General features: G+C 36.0%; 1 protein-coding gene across 1 annotated transcript; it reads left to right on the top strand.

Moving 5' to 3' along the window:
- The first annotated feature begins 20443 nt into the window (after positions 1-20443).
- On the top strand, positions 20444-22644 carry LOC103964550 (protein GRAVITROPIC IN THE LIGHT 1). The gene has a single exon (XM_009377496.2). It carries the CDS (start codon positions 20622-20624, stop codon positions 22119-22121), a length of 1500 nt encoding a protein of 499 aa, XP_009375771.2. The 5' UTR covers positions 20444-20621; the 3' UTR covers positions 22122-22644.
- Positions 22645-23908: the final 1264 nt, after the last annotated feature.

Genomic DNA, 23908 nt, shown 5'->3' with positions numbered 1-23908 from the left:
GAAATTTTTCAAACTTCGTTTTCTCACTCGTTTTTCAACCATTTTTCACGTTCTTTATACCAAAATGAAGCTTAGGACTAGTAGAATCACGTTAGACTACTTTTAAGGCCTAAAAATCAAAGAATCTCACCTGCAACAACGATCCAAGTTCGGCCAACTTTGAAACTAAGCTTTCCCGACGTCCAAATTCACCCAACGAAGCATTCCCAAGCTCCTTGAGGCCTCACTAACACATCTACAAGCTTAGAATGTCCAAAAACATACTAGATTAAGTTTGCATGAACAGTGCTCAAAACGGAGCTTACGAGATCGACGTGAAAACGACTGGTTTCTCACCTGAAAATGGCACCACTAGACTCCTCTCGGCCTCACCATCACGATGGTGTACTTGGTTCCCTCGATCTGCAAGGTTTTGGGTGGTTTTGGGTTTGGTCCGTACATATATGGTGAAGAAGAAGGGGAAAGAGAGAGACACGGGAGGGAGAGAGACAGAGGGAAAGGGAAGGGCAGAGAGTGCAGGTGTGTGTGTGGCCCAACACATGCCACAACACACAAAACACCCCACTAAGTAACGAAAACACACTAGGGGCAAAATTGTAATTCCACACGTACGTGTTAATAATCCCGGGACGGGATGTCACAGGGGAAGTATTGTTATGAACCCAAAATAGGTCTCAAATGTGATTGTCTTAATCGGTGATTTAGAGAGTTAATGGAAGGTTTTATGCTTTAGTTTTTAGTATTAAGGATTGTTAAATATGCCAGTTGGCATTTTAAAGGGTGGAGTCTGTATAAAAGGAGCCCAGTTACCAGAAAACAAATCAGATCAGAATTTACACAAAAGAAATATAAACAAAAATATTGGAGCTTTGCTCCTTCTACCTTCCTCATTCCCTCTTCCTCTATATCCTCTGTGTTACTTGCAGGTTGATTAAGGGCCTAGAGATTTGGATCATAACATGGTTTGTTGGAGAACCAATAGTGGGTGACGGAGGAGTGACCTCAACGTTGGGGAAGGAGAGAACCATGGGATTCAATCTTGAATTCCACCCAAATTCAATGAAATTCTTCTAAAATTTCAATGAATTCAACCTGAAAATCACGATAGCTGGTCTTGGATTTCAAGAAAAAGCATTGCAAAGCCGTGGTCTCGGCTTCAAGCGAGGCTAGGGTTTTAGGGGTTTGGGGGTGGCGCTAATGGGTTTGAGTTCTATATCTTGTAAATAAGTGCCTATTTACATTTCAAAAAAAAAAAAAAAGAATTATACTTGTATGGAAAATAAAAGAATGATAAAATGCAAAAATATAAATAGAAGAAAACACAAAGTTCATCTATCCAACAAGTTCAATATTTAAAAAACAGTAAGCATATAATCATAATGAGGAGCATTATTAGATGATAGACTAATTTCTTCTTGATCATGATCCTTGTATTGAATTGGACGTAGACTACATTATTGAACCTTGTTGTATCTACTTTATTTCTTTTCTTTGTACGTATCCCTTCAAAAGTTCTCAAATTCATCTCACAGTCGAATAAACTTGTAGTCAATGAGAGAATCTTTATAGTCATCCCTTGCAAATTAGGTACATCATTTTCCATAAGTATAACACCATGAAACTAAAGAAGAAACAAGCACACAATTAATTAAAAAAATAAAAATAAATCAAACCGGCTAGCTCCTCCTAGCTCCAGACTGATTTTCAAAAGGATGTGCACTAAATTGCAGCGGGCCTTCACCTCCTAGGGCCTAGGAACTGCCTAGGCCAATTTTTAGAACACTAAAATCGTTGTTTTGAAAGAACCTGATTGCGTGATGATATCGATGAACTGGTTTATAGCAGAAAATTTCCCGTCAGATTTCTTAGTGCATCGAAGAGGTATGTTGATAATGTGTTGTGACCTATTTAACTCAAAGGGAGAGAGTGGAGAAAGTGTATGGATTTTTTATGTGTGTGTTATTCCCTCTGCAATGTACCTTAATTTATAAAAGAGAATCAGGAGAGGATTACCTTGTCGTCTAAATAATACAATCCTATAGGGAAAGAATAATTGGTAACCAAATCTATCTAAGAGTTAAACAATCACAATCTAAGAATACGTCTAAAACCAATTCCTTTTTTTGTGAAAATGTACTCATTTTCTTAATGTAAAATCCACTCAGTTTTTATTAATATACCCAAATTTTATAATAAAATGTATCCTTTTGTTTTTTAATTTAAAATGCACTAATTTATAAAAATAAAAATAAAACATTTTATTTTCAAAAAGAAAACAATTTGCCCGATTCACACAATTCAAATTTGAGAAAAAATTGAAAATTCTGGTTTTCTATTAATGTTTGCATGCTCTTAGGAAGGTTTTAATTGTTATTAAATTTCTTAATTAATACTGAAAATTAATAATTTGTCTATTAGTCAAAGTATTCAAATTAGTAAAATTTTAATTTAAGATTTTAGTCAATCAAGGAACGGAACCATAGTTTTCCTAAATATAAAATTGAAAAAAATGTTGTTCAAAGATGGTAAAGAGATTGATGTAGCCGTATGATTGACAAATGCGCAAGAAAATTATATAGTCCTTTATAGTAATTTTGTAGATGGATATAAATGTTATTTTATTTTTGAAAATTTAAAAGGGTTTATAGAGATATAAAGTTTGTGTATGATATTGTAATGTTTTAAAAATTTGTGTCTAACGTTGCCGTCCATTTTTGAGGTCTTGTTGAAGAATCGAAGGAGGATTTGTGGAGGTTGAATACGAGGAAGGAGAGAAGGAAATATTGGTCCTCATGGCAAAATTTGATAGCCATGGGAGTAAAATGTGGTCCTACATTTGCCACATCATCACATAACGGTTAATGTGGCAGAATGACTAACGGATGTATGACATTACAACTAAAATACAAGTTTTCTTATGACATTACAATGTTTTAAAGATGAGGCGGTATGAGATTGTAATTGAATCAAATGTAAGGTTGCAAATTATAATTTGCCCTAAATGGAATTTCTCACAAAAGGTATGCAATGCCACAAATAGAAGTGTGGTTAAATGTTGGGTTTGAGCCCAAAGTCTGGTGAATGGTTCAAGTTGGGCCATACAAGTACCCAAGTTCAATTATATTCACTACTTGACCCATAAGGAAAGGAATTATTGTCTTCATTCAGTGGGCTCTGCGTGTTTTGCCAACAAAAGTGGTGTTGTGTGTTTTGTTCGGCCAATTGAAAATTGAAAATTTCTTATATATACACACACACACACACACACACGAGTGATATTTTACTTTGACCAAATACAGAGTTTAAGAAAGCAAATTCAAACTCGTGTACATAAAGCAGAGCACGTCCACTTTAGCTAATAAAATTATTACTACGTCCCCCGAATTGAGAATGTGAGAACAAAAATTTACAAAGCTAGGGAAAGCAATCTTGGATTGGTAGCCAATACAAAGGTCCATAAGGTGAAACCCAAGTCTTGTAAACAATAGTTCACTCCTTTTGAGACTATATCACTTCTACATTTGTTGAGATTTCACTTGTGATGTTAAAGTTAGAACTACATGAAAAGCGTTACTTAACTTAGAAATTATTCTTGAACTCTTTTATTCTCTACTCCAAAAGAGCACTACGGTCCGAGTTAAACTTGACTCCTGAAGGATAAGGAAAGAATTTTTCTTCAAAATACTTCGTGACCGTTTTACAAAATAATTTGCTTATAATCGGAATTGTTAATATTATAAATCATTATATAAAGACTTCAACAAAAAATCAATAAAATATGATATCATTTATTCATCGGATTACGTAATAATAGATAATCAAAATTGATAAATACTTTATGAACCATAATATTTAGGTCACGTTGCATGCAAACTAGTAGAGAGGCATCATGATTGCGGATAGAAGTTGAAAATCTCGGTTGTATGCAAAAAGTGCTAATTAATAAATGGGTAATATTACAGAGATTAAAATTTTATTTCAGATGATGTGATTGTTGATGATTGGATTATTACTCAAATGTTGATTAACGTGTTTATTCCTATTGATAACACATCATTTGGTTTAAAATTTTTAATAATATTATTATCAGGACATAACTATAGTAAAATCTTGGCAGGTTCGATCTCTACTAATTCACTGACAATTAACTATATAATCTACTAACGTTATCGCTTTACTTAAAAAAAAAAAAGAGATTTGACACCTATTGCACCAAATTCCTAACTATACAATAAATCATATCTTCCGAGAGGCTACATGGCAACATACGGTTTTATTACTTTAGGACTTAACTATAGTCGATCTTGTATCGGTTTAATATTTTTCCCCGTGTAATTGTTCTTAGGTTAAACTTTGACATGTTTGTTGATAGGATCCTCGTTGTAATGTTCTTTTACTTTTTTTTTTTTGGTTAGTTTTTTTTGTATTGTTTAAAGTTGACAAGCAAAATGTGCTAGCTAATATTATATTAGGACTTAGTTTAAGGCTATAAAGTTTTGGATTAACACCAAAATGTCAAACACGCTAATACAACATAACTGCAGGGTCTAGACACTTAACAAGTATTATGGGACTAATGTAAGATTTACTAAATGTGAAACAAGGTAGTAAAATAATTAGAAATATTATTAGTAAATATGTTTCTTCATCCTGACATTGACTTAATGCAATGTCTATCATAATCCTAATTAAACTATAGATTAGCAAATCAAACCTTGAAGAGCACAAAAAACCCCCATAAAATACACAAAATATTGGGTTGTTGGGGCTGCTTGTCTGTTTGACTAAAAGTAGTGGAATCTTTAGCAGCTAATTGTTTTATATGATGGGGTATTCTAATTGTCTGGTTTAGTAATGTTTTGGATTGGATTTAAGGAATATATCAACAATAACATGATAATTAGAAAAAACAAAATGATGCTATTTTTTATAGTTGTTTGGATGGTTGTTATTTTATGTAATGACAAAGTTTAGTGGAGGATGTGGGAGATCCTTTTTTTTTTTTTTTTTTATTTAAAAAAAAAAATAGGACAACTGGTGGCAAGTCACTGCTATGGAGAATTTCATCATGTCCGTGGCCACATTTAAGCCAATTCACCAACTTGGAGCATCAAACCTGGGATCTCTCACATTTTGTTTGTTTATTGAGGAGCTGCAGTTCATACCCTTATCACTGGGCCACTTGCTGTGGTTGTGGGAGATGCTTATTAAAGAAACTGAATTTGTTTATCAATATATGCTTTTTATTTTGCTTTTAAAAAGCAAAGACAGACAGAACAAGATCAAGGATTAGATGCTAATCATTTATAGTGGAAAAGGAAGTCCTTAGTGCTTTGCTGTTGCTGAGGAGTGTAATCTCAACTTATTAGGTCTCACTTTGAACGAGTGTATCAACCCCATTACCTACCCTACCATATATACATTGCCCACATCTTCACCAAACAGAATATTATCACCTTTGCATGCTGCATGCTTCTCTCTGAAGTCAAGGCTTTCTAAAGTTTATAACCTGCCCAAGAGAAAAAGGTTTTCTTGGATGATATTTGCATGGGAGTTTGTAGAATCACCATTGTTTTCGGCTTTGGATTGATGGTTGTGAGCAAAAATAAAAGCCTTTAAGTTTTACATTAATCTTCGTGAGACCATTATTTTTTAAATACTACCACGTGTCATTTGAGGCTTGAAACATCGAAATTATGCAGAACAATTACAGCCAAAGTATGGTTAAATAGATTAGGTCTGGGAAATACCTCGCTAGGTCTGGATTAGTCTCTAGCTCCTAGATTGTTGGAACCTAGACCTTATGACTTAGACTATACTCCAAGTAATCGTGAACGCGTAACAATGTAAGGACACTAGACCTGAGTGCATTTTTGCTCGCACTCCTAATATTATAGTGATCTTCACGTCTTATTGATTGTCATTAGATTGGTTTAAATTTTGAGATTTATATCGTAAATCAATTAAACCAAATTAATTTAACAGTAATCACTTGAGGGGAGAGGGGTAAGCATCACCCTCACTTTATAGGGTGAGCAAAGTGGCATTGAAGGAGACATCTTCATAGATGTCTTTATAGATTTGGAGTTACACACTCAGATTAGGGTTTACAATCCCATCACCAATATAAAGACCCTCATTCACCCAACAATAGAAAGTTACGCAGTCTTTCAAGTTCTAGCCTACTGCTCCGAGTATAAACAGTCCACTGATTTAAATGTCGAAGAGTCCTTGGTCAACATGATAACATCACACCGTTGGCACCTTAACTCTTTTGAGGGCTTGTTCATTGGTTTGCGGGTTAATTTGGCCTAGCAATCACTGGAAATTGCACTAAAACAATCACGATTGTTAAATTGCGTGCGTATTCAACATAAGTTGATATGTATATGATTATGAATTCCTTGAAAAATTACCCACAATAGGATTTTTTTCAATATCATAATGGTGAGAATTTAAGGATTTGAGTTAAGTCACATAATGAATCAGTAATAATTAGGTGTTAAACTTACCATGCATGAGAGTCGAATCTATTGGTCTCTTACAAACAAAAAGGAATATTGCTAATCTACAATGATTGTGAAGTGATTTACTAAAACTCTCAAACCCTATTGAGTTCATGATTCTTCTACAACTGAGCTTTTGACTCCACTAGGACCAAATCAATTTTGGTCTGCATAGACGTCGAATCTAATATCTAGTTAAACTTACCTACCTTTTCTGTTGCATTTGAATTAAGGTCATCTAATATATATGTCATTTGTCACTTAGTATTACGGTTTTGTAGTATTCTTTTTAACTGGTAAGTGAGAGATCTTAAAATCAATTCTCGACTAATATGAATTTAAACCACATTATTAATAGTCCATTATAAAGTTTAACCCACTATCTCATTATTCTTCTATATAATATCGTTTGTTAAAAAATAAATATATGTCATTTGGGCTTGATTTTGACATGTTACCAATAATATATTCAAAGACCATATCTTGAAATTGTGAATGTGAACCAACTACAAGTGTCTGCCAAAAGCACAGTAAACACATGAAGGTACACAAGGCTATAATGGTTGCCTTCCTAAACAGAGACTACGGGCTAGGAAACTTGCAATGCCGCTTTTGTTAGTTTAATTATGGAAAATATTAGGAATATCATATTTTTAGACTAATTTTTAAAGAAAATTAATGAAAAAAGTTTAAAAACTTTGAGTTTTAATGATAAGGACAAAATAAAGGGTAAAGTGAATAGTATCATGATTGATTTTTTAGTGTAAAAATGTGGTTTTTGGTTAAAGTGAACAGTACCGAGAACTTTTCGTTAAATTTTCCTAATTTTTTTGAATTTTATGATATGATAGTTGATGATTGGACTTTTTTTATAATCACTTGAAAAAAAAAAAAAATCAACCATTAGCCGCAACATTATATGATCTACACTAATTTTAAAAGGTAACCTCAAATGGACGTATAGGTAGAAATTCAAAACTCTATATACATATTAAATCACATGCATAAATTAAAATTTATATTGTGGTTTGCGCGTCACCCTTTAATTCAATTTAAAAACTCTTGTCATCATTACATCGGTGAAAGTTTGAGCGCCCTACATTGTACAAGATACCATCACAATGAAAACAATACCAACCTTTTTTTTGTCTTTTCATTTTCATATAAGGAAAGGAATCATCTCTGGATCTCTTCCACCTAATATTGCTCATCTATTAATTTAAACTCTTGAAATTTGATCCAACAATTAAAAACAGGGGTTCATTTTAAAAGTTATAATAATTTTAACCGTTAGATCAAATTTTAAAAATTCAAATTATTTGATAAGGAGAATTAGGTGAAAAGTTTAAATAAGGTCTTTTTTCCTTCGTGTAAAAGATTATAAAGCCATTCACGGACTCTGACGTAGTGCATTACTTTAACAGAGTAAAGTGAAAGACTCAAAACATGGAACCCAGAATTTGTGCTGCCTATTCTTTATCAATGATGGGGCCATTTTATTCATATTTAATCTGCAACCCTTCATTGAAAAGTTTTGACCAAAACACATAAACCCTTTGTTGAACAGTTGGAAAAGCATTGGTTTTTATTTTATTTTATTTATTTATTTATTTTATTTTTTTCTGAAAATTGAAATAACATTTTCAGGGCAAAGATGCCACAACAGTACAAGGAAGCCTACACTTAGGCAAGCAACATCAGACCAACAAAAAAACCAAGCAGGAAAGGGGGCTAAAGAGTGAAGATATTAGAACCGAGTTCGAGCATCGTCTCCTCCCCCTGCCATAAAAGATTAAGGGGGACAAGGGAATCCATCCTTATTTAAAACAAAAACCAACGAAGATGGAGGTCGATTGACCTAAGTTACATTACACATCTCCGTATTACTACACGATGCTAACCTGTCCGTCACCAAATTGACCGAACTTGGGACCCATGATGGCGACATCCCTGAAAGATTTCCTTAGCCTCAAAACTTTTGCCAAGGTAGGAAATGTTGGAAATGTGCCCTAAAACCAATCATATGATGATACTTTATGGACATTTCAAACTAATGTAGTTTAAAAGTAAAGGGCAAAGATTATTGTTTGAGCCGTCTCATATAAATGTTATATGCTTAAACGATAAGTCCAAGGAATATGTGATTGGAAGAATGCAATCTAAAGAAGTTAGATTCATGAGACCATTCTTTCGTTGACACATCCTAAACGTTCCTGATCATAGGATTGTCAATTGGGCATTGACAGTCCGTTAAGATCAGTACGTGCTATGTCTTCTCTCAGGGAGAGTGACTAGTCTCGAGTCATTGGTGTGTGTGACATCAAAACAAGTACGTAGGTGCTCAATAGAGAATGAGTTCACTGAACACGATCAACGAAGAGTTCTTATATTCATGTCACATGAGAACTCATGGTTGGGATAATGCAAATTAGTCTTTTGACCTGAGGCATCACAATTGTCTTGTGGTTAGGTCCTTAATCTTTGATTATGTCAAAGTCACTCCATCAGGAGGGTGTCCATGGCATCGTTGGGGTTAAGCCACTTAGCCATGGAGGCAAGTGAATGCGCAACAAGGGATCTTTAACCTTCAAACTGTTTGAGGGAGAATACTCTATGATATGATTAAGAATCTTTGGCCAAAGTATGAATGAGATTTAGGAATGTGTTCCAAATCACATTCAAGGTAATCATATAAGCACAAGACTCACATTGGATAGTAGACATGAATAAACTATCAAACCAAACAATGTGGTCAAGAGTATTGTATTAGAGAAAGACTGTATTGCATTTGTAATCCTAAAACTGAATAGGTTCTCCACCTCTTCTGATTAGCTTGGGTAACCATGACATGCTGCTAGGCGTCAACCATGGTTTGTGGAAGCCCTAAAAGTGTATTATCACTAACGGGAGAATTGAAAGTAAGTTTCAATTCACAATCGATTAGAAAGAGTTTTAATCGCCCACTGCCTCGCTAAAAGGAACCTAATGGATCGTTCACCGAGTAAGGTAGAGTTTGAAGAAACAACGGAGATGAGTAAGAATAATTAAATGGTTTAATTATTTATCTAAGGCTAGGATTAATTAATATGTTAATTAATCAAACGAATAAGTTCGTTAAAGACCTCGGGTTAGTTTTGGGCCGCAAGGCCCAATGGGATTTGAATGTCAAGCCCATTAACTCAAGTTGTATGACAACTTGAATAAACAAAGGGCTTGAAAGCCCAATAAACCCTATAGGCTTGCCATGTTAGAAGAATAGGGCTTTTGGTCCATTAGGTCACTTATTTGAAGGGACTATATAAAGTACTTTATAGCCTAAAATTTACATATGGTAATTTTTGGGGAAAGGATGAGAACACAAGCTCTCCTTTCTCTCTAAAATTGAGGCCACCTTGGAGGGATCATCTAGCAATCAAACTCCTCCAAGGTCACTCATTTCTTCTTCATTATGCCTTGGTGATGAATCATTAGAGGTTCTCAATTTTGGGAACTTGGAGAAACCTTTGCATCCATCCAAATCCATGGATCTAAGATACAAGGAATGAAGGCCCTCTCTTTGGGTGATTAACCTTTGCTTATGCAAAGAGGAATCTACAAAGGTATTGATTTCTCAACTCACTTTGTTTTGAGTTGAGTCTTGGTTCACCTATCTACTAGGCTTTGAATTTCATGGGTAAATGTTTTGTTTTTAAGTGCATACAAGCATGATTCCGCCTTTAATTGTTAATTGCATGCTATTGATGTTGCTTAAATGAACATGTTTTTCACAAATCTTCCTTCAGGAAATGCTTCCCATCTGCCAGATTCCAACGAATTTGATAATGAAGAAATCAAGTCCTTAGAATCAGATTCAACGATCACCCACTGGTGGCCCAAAGAAGGAACCAGTTCACAATACCTCAAAATAGCAATAGCTTACACTGTTGCCATATTAGGAGCCTAGATTGCATACCGAGCCACAACTACAAACCGGCCTTCCACACCACGCATCAGAATCCCCATGAAGCCATCCCTTGTCGACATCATCCAACTCGCATCAACGTTGACCTTTAAATAGGGATAAGACGGGTGGGACCAATGCTCCACTAAAGCAGCTATACTGGAAGCAATCACCAATGGTTGAGGAGCCCTATTGGCTTCAAAGAAAACAGCTGCACAATTTAATATAGCAAGGAGAACCTGGATAGGATTGATAACTTTTTTATTGAACAAAAAATTGCATCTAGCTTCCCATATATGCCAACAAGTAAAAGCTACGTGAGAAAGCAAAAACCTTTGATCCTCCTTAAACCCAAACTGCTGCAATGCAATGGAATGAAGCCAATCCGCCCATGAAGTAACCCTATTGCTATCCACTTTGTAATTAAGCACCCCACCAAACCATAAGTTTCCACCCATGGGCATAATAACAATAGGTGCTCAACAGACTCAGCATGACAGTTGCAAATGGGACACATCGGTAAGGGAGCAGATTTCTTTTTAAATAAATTCTTCATTGTGGCCAGAGCTTCATGCAATGTTCTCCACATAAAATTAAGAAGCTTTGGCAGGGTGTTTAACTTCCAAACAAACTTCCAAATTTGGCCCGGGGAAGAAGTGGAAGATGAGGAATGCCCTCCCGTTGGGAAGCAGTGCCGTGACCTAGCCCAATGGTAACCGAGTTTAATTGAATACAAACCATTCTTTGTGGAAGGCCATACAAGTCTATCGTTTCACCAAGGGTCCCCAAGATGCGCCTCTAGAATAGCTTCTTGCTCCGCTGCCGGTAAGAATGGTTGAAGAGAATTAATGTCCCATTCTTAGGAAGAAGGCTTAATGAAAGAGGCCACTCGAGTGTCCTTAGTAACCAACACCATTCCACCTAGCGAGGGATGACCCAACGGCAAGGAAGGAAGTCACCTATCCACCCACAACCACATAAGACACCCATCCATAATTTGCCAATGGGATCTTTGGAATAACAAATCTCTGCCTACCAAAAGACTGATCCAAGCCTAAGCAGCCCTGCTGCCCCGTTTAGCCTCAACGAAAAAGCAGTGCGAAAAGTATCTGGCTTTTAGGACCAAAGCCCACAAGGAATTTAGGTTATGAATCAGCCGCCAACATTGTTTGGCAAGTAAAGCATAATTAAAATCACTAAAATTCTTGAAGCCCATACCTCTATCCTGATTTGGTAGACCCAAAATATCTTTGGACACCCAATGAATTTTCCTTTCTCCATCCACTTGTCCCCACCAAAACCCTGATAATAAAGAGTCCAGTTCATTACACAGCATCGCAGAAAACTTAAATAAACTCATTGGATATGTTGGAATCGCTTGGGCAATCGCTTTTATTAACACCTTGGAAAAGCATTGGTTTCTCAAACCATGTAAGCAATTAAATTGGAAAGGTTGAACTTCTGTTTAGTCTCTAAATACCTTCAGTGAAAATTAAGTTTTTAAATTATTTTTTAAGAAAATCTGTCCTTCAACAAATAAAAATCCATCGATTACATTCCCAACATTAGATTTGAAGCGATTCTGTTAAGTTTTTTGTCAATTTAAGTTATGAAACATTTATGTGATACACTTTGGAGAGTAGATTGGTAATTTTCTTACAAGTTTAATAGTGTATGAAGTTAATTTTGGAAGGTAGATTAGATGTTAGACCTATATGCAACGTTAATGGCTTATAGGCAAGAATGATTGTATTACCTTCTAAAATATGTTATGTGACATAAGTTGAAAAAAAAAAGAAGATAAAATAGCTTTGAATATAATAGTATGGATGAAATTAGTAGTTTTTAATGAAGTTAGGGACATAATTTTCACTAAGGTGATGATTCATGGACTAAATCGGTAATTCACAAATTTGAGAAAGTAATTTATGGAGACTTTTTGTTCATTCTGTACACCTCTGTTAAAATTATCTATTGTTTTTCTTTTGGTTTATTTGAGCTAATATCGAAAATAAATTGTGATTGTAAGAAAATTTGGTACAAAAGAGGTGTGTGATAATCATTTTCCTTAGTGCAAATGTGTACTATCAACAATGTTAGTAAGAAAAACATCAATAAATTTACTTTTTTCTTTAACAAGTGATATTATCTACACTAAGAGGTTGGAGAGTTATCTAAATCTCACACTAGGTTAGCCATAATAATGTGGTTCAAATTAGCCTTTGGCGAGAATCGAACCTAAAATCTTTCACTTACAAATGAAGAGGAATATTATTATACTGTAGTATTAAGTTACAAATTCACATTTTTTTATTCACACATGTTCATTTACTCCTTAAAATTTGATTTTTAGTTTTATTAATTAATTTATTATGATTTTCTTCATCTTTTAGATATAAAGCCGAAGGTCAATTTTGGTGTCACGGCTTTGACTAAAAAAATAATAGGACAAAAATGTTCCTAAGCCAAAAAAATCAAAAGCAGCAAAAAAGAATGCATAAAATAAAGCAAGGGTAATGTTGTAATTACAAATAATGCCCTGCTTCTTTCTTCCACACCGCTTCATTTGTTCCTCCTCCACTACTTCATTCTTGCATCACTGTGATTTGGTGAGTCTCGACTTTTCTTTCTGTTTCGACTTCTCTCTCACAAACCTCTGCTTCTTTCACTCTCGATCTTCGGCTTCTGTCGCTTTCCAACCTTGCCTTCTCTTGCTCTTAAATCGGTTGTTATTTCACCATCTTCCGTTGGCGTCCACATTGAAATCAACTCACAACCCCAACCTCCACCACCACAAAACATAAAAATCTCCTCCTTCAATTTCAAAGTTGCAAGCAATTTAGGGTTAGGGTTTTTGAAAGGGGTTTTCTGCTGTTTATGAGGTCCAAGGGTATTAATAGAGAACAACATACAAGTCTAACTGAATAGTTAACCTTAACCTCAAATTTGTTGAATATAAAAAAACTTAAGCACTACGATATGTGGTATCTTCTTTACTTGTGTGTATATAGGATGAGATATTTTTCATGCACCCAAAACATAAGTTGATACATCACGTGTCATAATATAAGTGAAGAGAAGATATATTTTTTGGTGTTTATTTACTTGTATTATTACATATGGTATACCTTTTTATGTTCCGAATACACTAAAAAATATCTCATATAGGACACAGGAGAGGCAACAGATGGCTTAAATAACTAAATCCCTGGGGGTAAATCACATGATGGACCATATATGTATCAATTGCACAACGTATAAGTTATGTGCATAATTAATATTTAGGGTTGCAATCTCCAAAATTAAAAAAAAAAAGAATCATGCTGAGGGCAATAAAATAATTGCATACCTAGATCATATTTGGTCCCTTTGTGGCATTTCTGTGGCGTTTACCTTATATATATATATATATATATATATATATATATATATATCAATGAATTATCAGTTAGACCTAAATCTCCATTTATTTACATTAAATGTGACAGAGGGTTGGTTTACCCTCGCAATGAGTTAGCAATAATGATATACATTAAATTGGGGGGGGGGGGGGTGGTTTGGGCTTAGTCTCACAATGAGTTAGCAATAATGTGTTTCAAATTCTCCTTTAGCGAGAATCGAACCTAAAACTTCTTACTTACAAGTGAAACGGAATACCATTAGACTATAGTACTAAGAGACACTTCTCTATAGAGGTTTTAAGACTAGAAGTTTTTTGAAGCCCGACCTCTCCCCCAAATGAACCATAGAGCCAAGAGAAACCATGAACCAGAATAGAAGAGCTTTACTACCCATGAGTAAATTCTTCGTAGTAGCCTCATTAGACCATACAGTTTTCTTGGCAAAAATGAGTAATAACCCCCAGTAGAGAATAGTACGATTCAATTCAACACTTTGTTCGTTTGGATTTGATTGTGTCGTAGCTCTATGATTTGGATTAGGTTAATCGTGAAATATAATAACACAAATTATGAATTTCGTTTTAATAAACATAACAATATTTGCTTTTAATAAACGAAAACTTTTGTTAATAACTGATAAAAATTTTACCACCTGTAAAAGTGAGGATAAAAACACTTAAAATACTTGCAAGAGTACAAGGTAATTGTAGTATAGATGACTCTAGCAAGGTCGTTCTCCACATGGATTGAATGAATAATTTATTAAATCAAATCTTAATTGTGACATCCCACATCGCCCAGGGAAGTGATCCTTATATGTATATTCCCATCTCTACCTAGCACAAGGCCTTTTGGGAGCTCACTGGCTTCGGGTTCCATGTGAACTCTGAAGGTAAGTGAGAAGGGGGCTTGAGCAATCCCATGATGGGTGACCCACTTGGAAGTTGCTTGTGAGTTCTCAAAAACAAAACTGTGAGGGAATGGTAAGCCCAAAGCGGACAATATCGTGCTACGGTGGTGGAGCAGGCCCGGGAAGTGATCCGCCTCGAGCCGGGATGTGACATTAATTAATTATTTAAAACAAAGTTTGAGAAAAAGTTGATTTTATGATTTAAAATAATAAAAACGAATTTAATAGAAAATAATTAAATAAAATGCCAAAATAAAATAAACTAAAAGAAAACAATTTTTGAAAATTAAAATTGTAAAAGCCTAGGGTTCTGCTGTCACCTTAACAATCATATGTAGTTTTTGAATTACTTATGAACCTCCAACATAGAACGTATATCTAACATGTAACCCGTCCAGACATTCGGAACAAATATGAACATGAAAGAGTCATTATGTTTTATGAAAACCTTTTGAAAAACCATGCAACCCTTAAGACGTGGTGTTCATCTTAAGTGAAATTACAATTATTAACCACAAGAAGCCAGCGCCAATTTTAGGGAACCTTTCGACCAAAATTGCATCAAATTACTTTTCTAAATATCCTGATGGTCGCAAATCACTAAGACATTTAGATAGTTTAATACGGTGATTAATAATTCAAAACATGCATGCATAATATCATAAGTAAATTGAAAAGAAACTACATATTTTTGCTAAGGCTCATGGCCTCGCCCTAACAAACAAGAATTAGTTACTAACAACCATAAACAAAATATTATTAAAACAATGATAGAAAACACATTCAAAATAAACTTCAAAATCCCTCTAAAGTAGTGCGTGCGTTTCCTCCACTCTTCTCCTCCTTTCTCTCCAAAAAACCCTAATGGCTAAAAAACCTTATTTATACTATTAGAAAATACAACCCTAAAAGGTCTTAGAATAAAACTAGGAAACCAAATAAATTAAAATAAATTAGGAAACATAATCCTAAATTGACTTAGTAAATTCGCCCAAATATTTGCACAACCACGTTTTGGATCCAAATCAGCTCCAAAACTGGCCCAAAATAGCTGGATTTAAAGCTTGGACTATTCTGAACACTTTTCCAGAAGGTCACAAACCCATTTGAAGTCATCTTGGGCTCCAAACATGCAGTTTAAGCCCAGAAACGTCACTTTCTAACAACGCGCACTACTCATTTATTTCATCGCCATAAATAAATCGCTTGGTATACAATTATGAAACTTTGATATGATTAAGTCAATAGACTACGCACATCCTCAAATTGGAATCACTCCAAAATTCATCGTTTTCACCATGTTTTGCTCTAGAGGAAGTTGAATGTCCTACATTAAGACTATAAATCAAAGTATTAAAATTCTACCAAAATAACCAATAAATTAATACTAAGAATAAAGTAAAATATGTAGTAAAATATCGACTCATTAATCACCTTGAGTGTCTGAAAACATGAAAAATTTAAAACTTCAAACAAGAAACTCCTTCAACGACTGGAGAGTTGCTATTTCGAGTCATATATGTTCTACAAATCCCAGCAATCACTACCTTGTAAGATTGTTTTGATTTGCAAAGCTCAGCCACTGCCCAACACAACTACACCACACTGCAAATATCATTGCGATCAATTCACCGGCATAACCATGTCAAAATGAAGTTCGACTCATAACTTAGTAGATCTAATCGCTAGTTACAAGATGCAGCGATCAAACAATGCTTTTGGGATTCGAGAAAACATGCATGAAATGGAGGGAAAACTCGTTGAAATGAAAGGAATGGTGAGACTTGAATCGAAAACATGGGTCAAGCATGAGATATTAGAGATTGTTATGAAATTCCCCCACCTAATTGTAATGGAAAAGATGCTTCCTTCTTAAGAGAGAAACCTGGAAAGGAAGGTGGGTGGGGTTGGGGCAGTAATTCGGGATTGGAAGGGCAATTTTATTGCTGCTGGTGCGCGGAAGAGGGAGGGATTGGGACTGCTCTTCAAGTGGAGCTCCTGGCGGTGTTGGAGGGGTTGTGGCTGGTGGCTAGCCTGGTGATAGGAGCATATTCATGCGACTTAAAAGGCTTGTTCTCGTGCATTTACGTTATGTTTCTTTAGTTATTTTAGTACTTTAAGCTATTTTCGTGTGTTTGTAGGTCCAAAGGGCTAAAGGAGCAAAAAGATGCATTTTGGAGACTTTTGGAGCACTTTTGGGCTAAGGATGGATAGCTTATGCTTGGAGCCAAAGTGTTGGACGAAATTGAAGACCTAATTGAAGACCAAAGTGTTGGAACCTTGTTCCCTTTAGTTCTAGGACATTTAAACCTTTCCTATATCCATTGCACATGCATTCCTTTAATCCACATGCATCTCCATAAATCATCCAACACACTTTCTCTCCCAAAAACCGTACACACCATTCACCCTAGATTCTAATCAGCCATTCACCAAAACCATTTCCCTTTGTGCCGTGCACATGCATACACACTTCATTTCAGCCACATGCAACCATTAAACATTCAATCATCTCACTCCACTTAATGCCGTGAGTTCCCATCAGATTTCCAACCTAATTCACATGCATTCCATCCTTTAATTCACCCACATGCACTCATAATCATTCACACCTTGCATTCACATGCATTTCCAACCTAATCACTCACCCACACAATCTGCCATCATTCACACAAACACCATCATTGCCGTGCATCCCATTCCATCTCCCATTTTAGATTTCATTCCATTCATTCCAGCCAAGCCACATGCACTCCCTTTAATTAATTCATCCTAGCTGTCAAAGCACATGCACATTTACCTTAATCATTCACATATCTTTAATTCACATGCAAACACATTGCATTACCATTCACCACCAGAAAATCACCATGATTGCCGTGAGTTTCATACACTTTCCAGCCATTCCACATGCCATTGTCATTCCACTTCATTTCACCTTGCATTTTCAGATTATTCCTTCATCATTGCACCACACATGCAGCCACATAGTCATTGCACATGCTTTCACATTCAATTTCAACTTTCCAACCTAGCCACATCCACATGCATTCACTTATAATCATTCACCATCATTGCAGCCACATTTCCACCCACTTCCTAGCTGTCATGTTCCCTCTTATTTACCTATAAATAAGCATCCATTTCAGCCACAACATCATCTCATTTTCATACACAACACCACACCACAAACACATCCACTTCTTCCTAGCCGTGAGTCCCCATTCCCTTATAATCCAAACACCATTCCTCCTTCCATTTTCACCACTCCCCCAAACCATTCACACCATCAAACTATCCTTAGACCTTGTGCTACAACGAAGAGGAAGATAAGAGGGCCTAAACGTTCATACAATTCAAGTTTGAGTTGTTGGAATGTTTAGGTGTTTCTTTGATTTCAATGTTTAATTTCAATACTCTTTGTTTTGTACGAATGAGGAATGGAATAGAAGAGGACCTAGACGTTCATACAATTCAAGTTTGAGTTGTTGGAATGTTTAGGTGTTTCTTTGATTCTCTTTGTTTTGTATCATGAGGAACTAAACCCCCCCTTAGCTAGGGGGGATTCGAAATATATGTTTATGCTTGCAATATGATTTGATTACTTCTAATTACGTTTCATAAGTTGTGAATTCAATTTGTTTACTGTTTGATTGATAACCTATTTATGTATGTTTATTGAGAGTGCACGCTTAATTTTCATGCATGAATTTGACGCTAGAATATAAGTGAGTTTCACGTAATAGTTATGAACTTATATTCACAAGTAGTGGAGGTTGCTTATAAACAATCGCGTTAAACAAATTCTTGACATAAGTTTCATGCAATCATAGTAACGAATGCCTCGTCAACACTTATAGTTTTCATGATGCTTAATGATTCTTGCTTGTATCTCTATTATGCAATTCATGTAGGGAACTTGTGAGGAATGCTTTGGGTTGTCGTATGCAATCATCCAATTCATTAACTTAAGGAAAACTTGACGGTTAATTTAAGCGGACCTAATTAACCCGGGGTGATGAGTTTCATAATTTATTGAAATGCAATTGGAAATCTTTTTATTATGCAAGTGTAACATGTGTGGAGATGAACCCCTTGGCTAGCATCCATTCATTCCATTTCATCAATTTCATATTTACATTTTGTCTAGTTTGTTACTTTGTTTTGTTATTTCAATTTTCGTCAAAACAAAACCCCCCTTTACTTTCTTGTTCTATAGTGTTTAGAATATGTTTAATTTGTGTTTTAAAGTGTTTTGAATCCACCTATAATCTTAAATTCGTCCAAATTTGTGTTTAAGGTCAGAAACTGCCTAGTTAGTGTTTTTAGGCAGTTTTGAGTCTTTTTGAACTTGTTTTGAGTCCTTTGAGTCTTTGTATTGTCCAAATTAGTTAGAAAGTGTTTTGATTTGTGTTTCTAAGTATTTTGATTCAAGTTTTCATCCAATTTCGTCCAAATTAGTGTAGGTGCTCAAAACTGCCCAGAAAGTGGTTTTTAGGCAGTTTTGAGTCTTCTAGTTGCTGTTTTGGGTTTTAGGTTTGTTTAAGTGTTTTAACTTTTAGTTTTGCATTCTTTGAGTCAAGTTTAGTGTTTTAAACTTTGTTTTTGAGTTTTTAAGTCAGTTTCCAAGTGTTTAGCAATCCCTCCTAATCCCCGGTTAAGAACGATCCCTACTTATATCTATACTACAATTGTCAAAAAGAGGGTTAATTTGTGTGCGTATAATTCTCGCATCACCTGGGTCTAACAAAGGTGGTGGTGGAGAGTGATTCATCACTCGCCATTGCTGCCACTAAGGAGCCTAGAAGGGACCTCCTGGAGTACGGGCTCATGGCGGAGGATGTGCTGCAGGAGGCAGCTTCTTTTGCACACATTGAGTTTATGTATGCGTCAAGAACTTGTAATGGCCTTGCCCATCAAATTGCTCAGGTTGCCACTGCCATTGGCAGTGAACTAGTTTGGTTCGACGAGCCTTCTGACTTTATTCAGGACCTTCTTGTTCAAGACATGATGTAGTATCTACTATTTCAATTCAATATCGATGTTTCATTCAAAAATAACATAGAATCTTTATATTTATTCACTGAAATCTTTATGTTTCATAATTCTTGGTTACAAGAAGAAAATAGATATATACAATTAAAGAGGGGAGAAATATGTCATTGTGCCCGAAACACTGTATCATTATATTAGTGAAGGAAAATTTTATTTTTAAGATGTTAATTTTTCAACAAAATTATTATACCACTTGTATAGCGATACGCAGTGTACCATTCGTGCTTTGAACATACGGAAAGGTCTCTTCAAAAATTGTATCATCATCACTCCACAGTTTCGCATCAGAACTTAACAACTGGCCCGTCATTGACAAAAAGTACCCGCCATGTAATGCTAGCCGTTGTCAAACTTGTTACCGTTACCCAAATCTGAAAATATCAGCACAACTAGGAGATCCAGGAAAAAGAGCACAAATAATAAAACAAAACAAACCCAACAAATTAATAAATAATAAATAAATAATTAAAAATTAAAAATTAAAATTAAAATGTGATCGACATTGAATTTTTTTTTTAATATTTAATTTAAAAAAAATGATAATATATACACTAATAAAAGAATGTGAGTTTAATCTTAGGATATATTATTAATAATTTTGTTTTTTAGCAAAGGCAAACCCACAACATACAAACCATATGATATGACATACCTTCCTTCCAAGGCATTCAAAGCACCTCCATAGCTAAAAAGAGTAGACCTCAAGAATTCTCTCTCCCACTCTCTGAATTTCTGCTTCCACGAAAGATTGAAACTTTCAGTTCGATTCCATTTGCAAACAAGCAACAATCAGAAAGAAGAGAAATAATATGCTAGAAATGGACGACGGCACTTCGAAGCCTCCACAAATCTCCGAAATGTTTCAGAAATTCGCTCTGGCTTTCAAGACCAAAACTTTCGAGTTCTTCGCCGAGGAGGAAGCCGACGACGCCAACAGCTTCGCGCTGCTGGATTCTGCCGAAGAGGTCATCACGGACCAGAAGGTCGTCGTCATCAAACCGGACACGGCGGCGGCGAACGGCAACGCTCCGGAGATAGAATTAGAGCAGGAGAAGCCGAACTCGAGCGAGAACCAGCTGAAGAAACCGGAGGTTTTGGCAGTTTCAAGGCCTTTGAGGCGGACTTGGATCCGACCCATGAATACCCAGATGACCCAGACTCTGATTTCATCGATTTTTGCCACGGTTTCGTCGTTTGAAGCTTCGTATCTGCAATTGCAGACTGCCCATGTGCCGTTTGTGGAAGAAAATGTGACGGCAGCTGATCGAGCTCTGGTCTCTCACCTCCAGAGGCTCTCAGAATTCAAGCAGTTTTACAGAGATTTTTGTACGAGTTCTGATTCGGGTTCTGATTTGCCAATTGGGTCCTGCTTGGAAGCTCAGGTGCAGGAGAATCAGAGCAAGCTCAGGACTTTGGGAACAATGTCGAACAGGTTGCAGACAGAGATAGATCAAAAGGACAATGAAGTTACGGCCCTGCGGAAAAAATTGGGTGAGATTCAAAAGTCTAATGTGAAATTGTCTAAGAGGTTATCTGCTACTTTGAATTCTTCTTGTGATGTTTTGTTGTCCGCTAGAGTTTTCGATTCGGTTTTGCATGATGCTTGTAGATTAACACACAGATTTACTAAGATTTTGATAGCTTTGATGGAGAAAGCTGGGTGGGATTTAGATTTGGCTGCTAATTTGGTTCATCCGGATGTTGATTACGTTAAAAGAGCGCATAACCAGTATGCTTTCTTGTCATATGTTTGTTTGGGAATGTTCAAAGGTTTCGATTCGAAAAGTTTTGGTTTAGATGAGGAAGAAATTTCGTGTAATGGGCATGGTACGGATGTGGATAAGAAGAATGGTTCTTTGAAGCAGTTGCTTGAGCATGCGTCTAGCAATCCAATGGAGTTGTTAAGTAGGAATCAAAATTGTGAATTTTCAAGATTTTGTGAGAGCAAGTATCAAGAGATTATCCACCCCACTATGGAATCTTCAATCTTTAGTAATTTGGATCGAAACCAAGTTGTGTTGAGTTCATGGAGGTCTTTGAGTGTATTCTATGAGTCATTCGTTAGCATGGCGAGCTCGATATGGATGCTTCAAAAGTTGGCGAATTCCTTTGATCCAGCAGTTGAGATATTCCAAGTGGAAAGAGGCGTTGATTTTTCGATGGTTTATATGGAAGATGTCACTAGGAGAATGTTGTCGCCTTGTAAAGCCAGGATGAAAGTTGGGTTTACGGTGGTTCCGGGTTTTAAGATTGGAAGGACAGTAATTCAATCCCAGATATATTTAAGTGGCTTGAAATGTACAGAGTAGTCGGAAGGCATGCCCTGCTGTTTACGACAATGATATAGGCAAGACAGGAGGTGATCAGGATTAGGCTGTTGATCTTACATGCTTGGATTGTCGATGGAATTCAACATATGTAAGTTGGAGGTAAATTGAAGGATGTATCCGTTACTATGCTCAGGACGGAAACACTGTGTAAGCATTCGATGAAGATGCTGTTGCCTTATACGATGCTGGACTTCTTTCCACAGATACATGTTACCTGGTTTGTGACTTTGATTTTTCTTTGTATATGCTTTTCTATGTAGAATCAACTGTATAGAGCCTTTGCCTCCTCTTTTTTGCGTTAATTCCGACACAAATCGAATGACAAGTTGTGAACCCTAATTCCTAATTAGTTCTGGTATTATTGGGGAAAAATGAAGAACTTCCTGACATTTCAATTACAATGTTGTCTCACAAATACGTTGTCTTGTTCCCTGAAAGTTATGTCATTTAGGTATATACTTTTGCAATGTGAATGTAAGGATAATTGTGCTTTTCTTTTTCTTTTGCATGGTCTAATGAATGTTGTATATCCACCCCTAGGAGAGAAACTCGCCTGCCATGGTTTTATTACCCCCTTCTCTCTATCTATCTCATCACGTGTTTTTGGTTTCTTTGCACATTTCTCTCGTCCATCTCCTCGCGTGGTAGGACAAAGAGAAAGGGGCAATGAAACCGTGACATGCAAATCTTTCTCCGACGCCAGAACTTCTGAATTTTGATTTGGCGTGCTAAAAGGCCAACCAAACGGGTGCCGTAGAAAGTTTCTTTTGATTGATTTTGAATTCTGGTCATGGCTCACAAAGTTGTTACCTACACAAACAATCTCCATCGGACCATTGGATAGGATTCTTTGGATCAGAAAGCTCCAAAATTATATTTTTATATAGATTTTCTCTTTCCCCATAATGGCATGGTTAAAATTGAAATTTTTGAACTTCACTCGATTTTAACTTGGGAGTTTAATTAGATAAAATGGGCAGAAAAAAATGGACTAGGGTACTTTAAGTGAGAGAAATGAAAGGGAGAAAATACGTCATAAACAAAAAGTGTATTACATATAATTTATAGCTATTTCGTTTTTAATTTTTACTTATAAAAGAAAAAAAGTTTGAATTAGAAGTTTGATGAATAATAGAGACCTGATTGATTGAACAATCGGTCTCCCTCAAACCCTAGTGCGCCGCTCCCCCTCTTCCAAACCCAGAGCCTCCAAATCAATCTCACCTTCAGCTGCGGGCCTTTCCTCTTGGGTGGGGTTGGTAGCAACCCCATTTCCTCCTCCCTTTTTCCCCTTCTCCTTTTCTAAACCCCATCTTCTTCCTATTTTTTTGGCCCTTGTTTTCTGTTTGTTTTGCTTTGAGCCCGTCTCATTCTAGAGCTTAGTTTCAATTTCCTAGAGCTTTGTTTCAATGTTTGGCAATCTTGTTGTAGATCTGAGTTTCTTGTTTTTTTCTTCCTAAAATTGATGTTCCTAGCCTTGAGCTTCTGCCCACTTGGTTTGGCTATTCGACTCCTCGAGTTCTTCGTCCATGGACTTTAGTTGGAGGTGTGCTTTGGGTCTTGATGGCGGCTAAAGTGCAATTTGCATTATTTGGTAGGATTATGGGAGCGCTTTTTACATAGGTGGCTTCCCCTCCCCTATTTTCCGTCCATTCTTTTGTTAGTTCTTCTTATCGGTGGTGGCAGCTTGGCGATGGTAGTGCATCTATTTTGGTGGAAGCAATTGATTCTCTTTTACAGATCTAGGGTTTTCGTTTTAGGCTTTA

Source organism: the organism of the source record quoted next, unplaced genomic scaffold (genome assembly GCF_019419815.1).
Source record: "Pyrus x bretschneideri cultivar Hongxiangsu unplaced genomic scaffold, Pyrus_bretschneideri_v1 Contig43, whole genome shotgun sequence".
Taxonomy (NCBI): Eukaryota; Viridiplantae; Streptophyta; class Magnoliopsida; order Rosales; family Rosaceae; genus Pyrus; species Pyrus x bretschneideri.
This window is presented reverse-complemented; position numbering and strand designations above follow the sequence as displayed.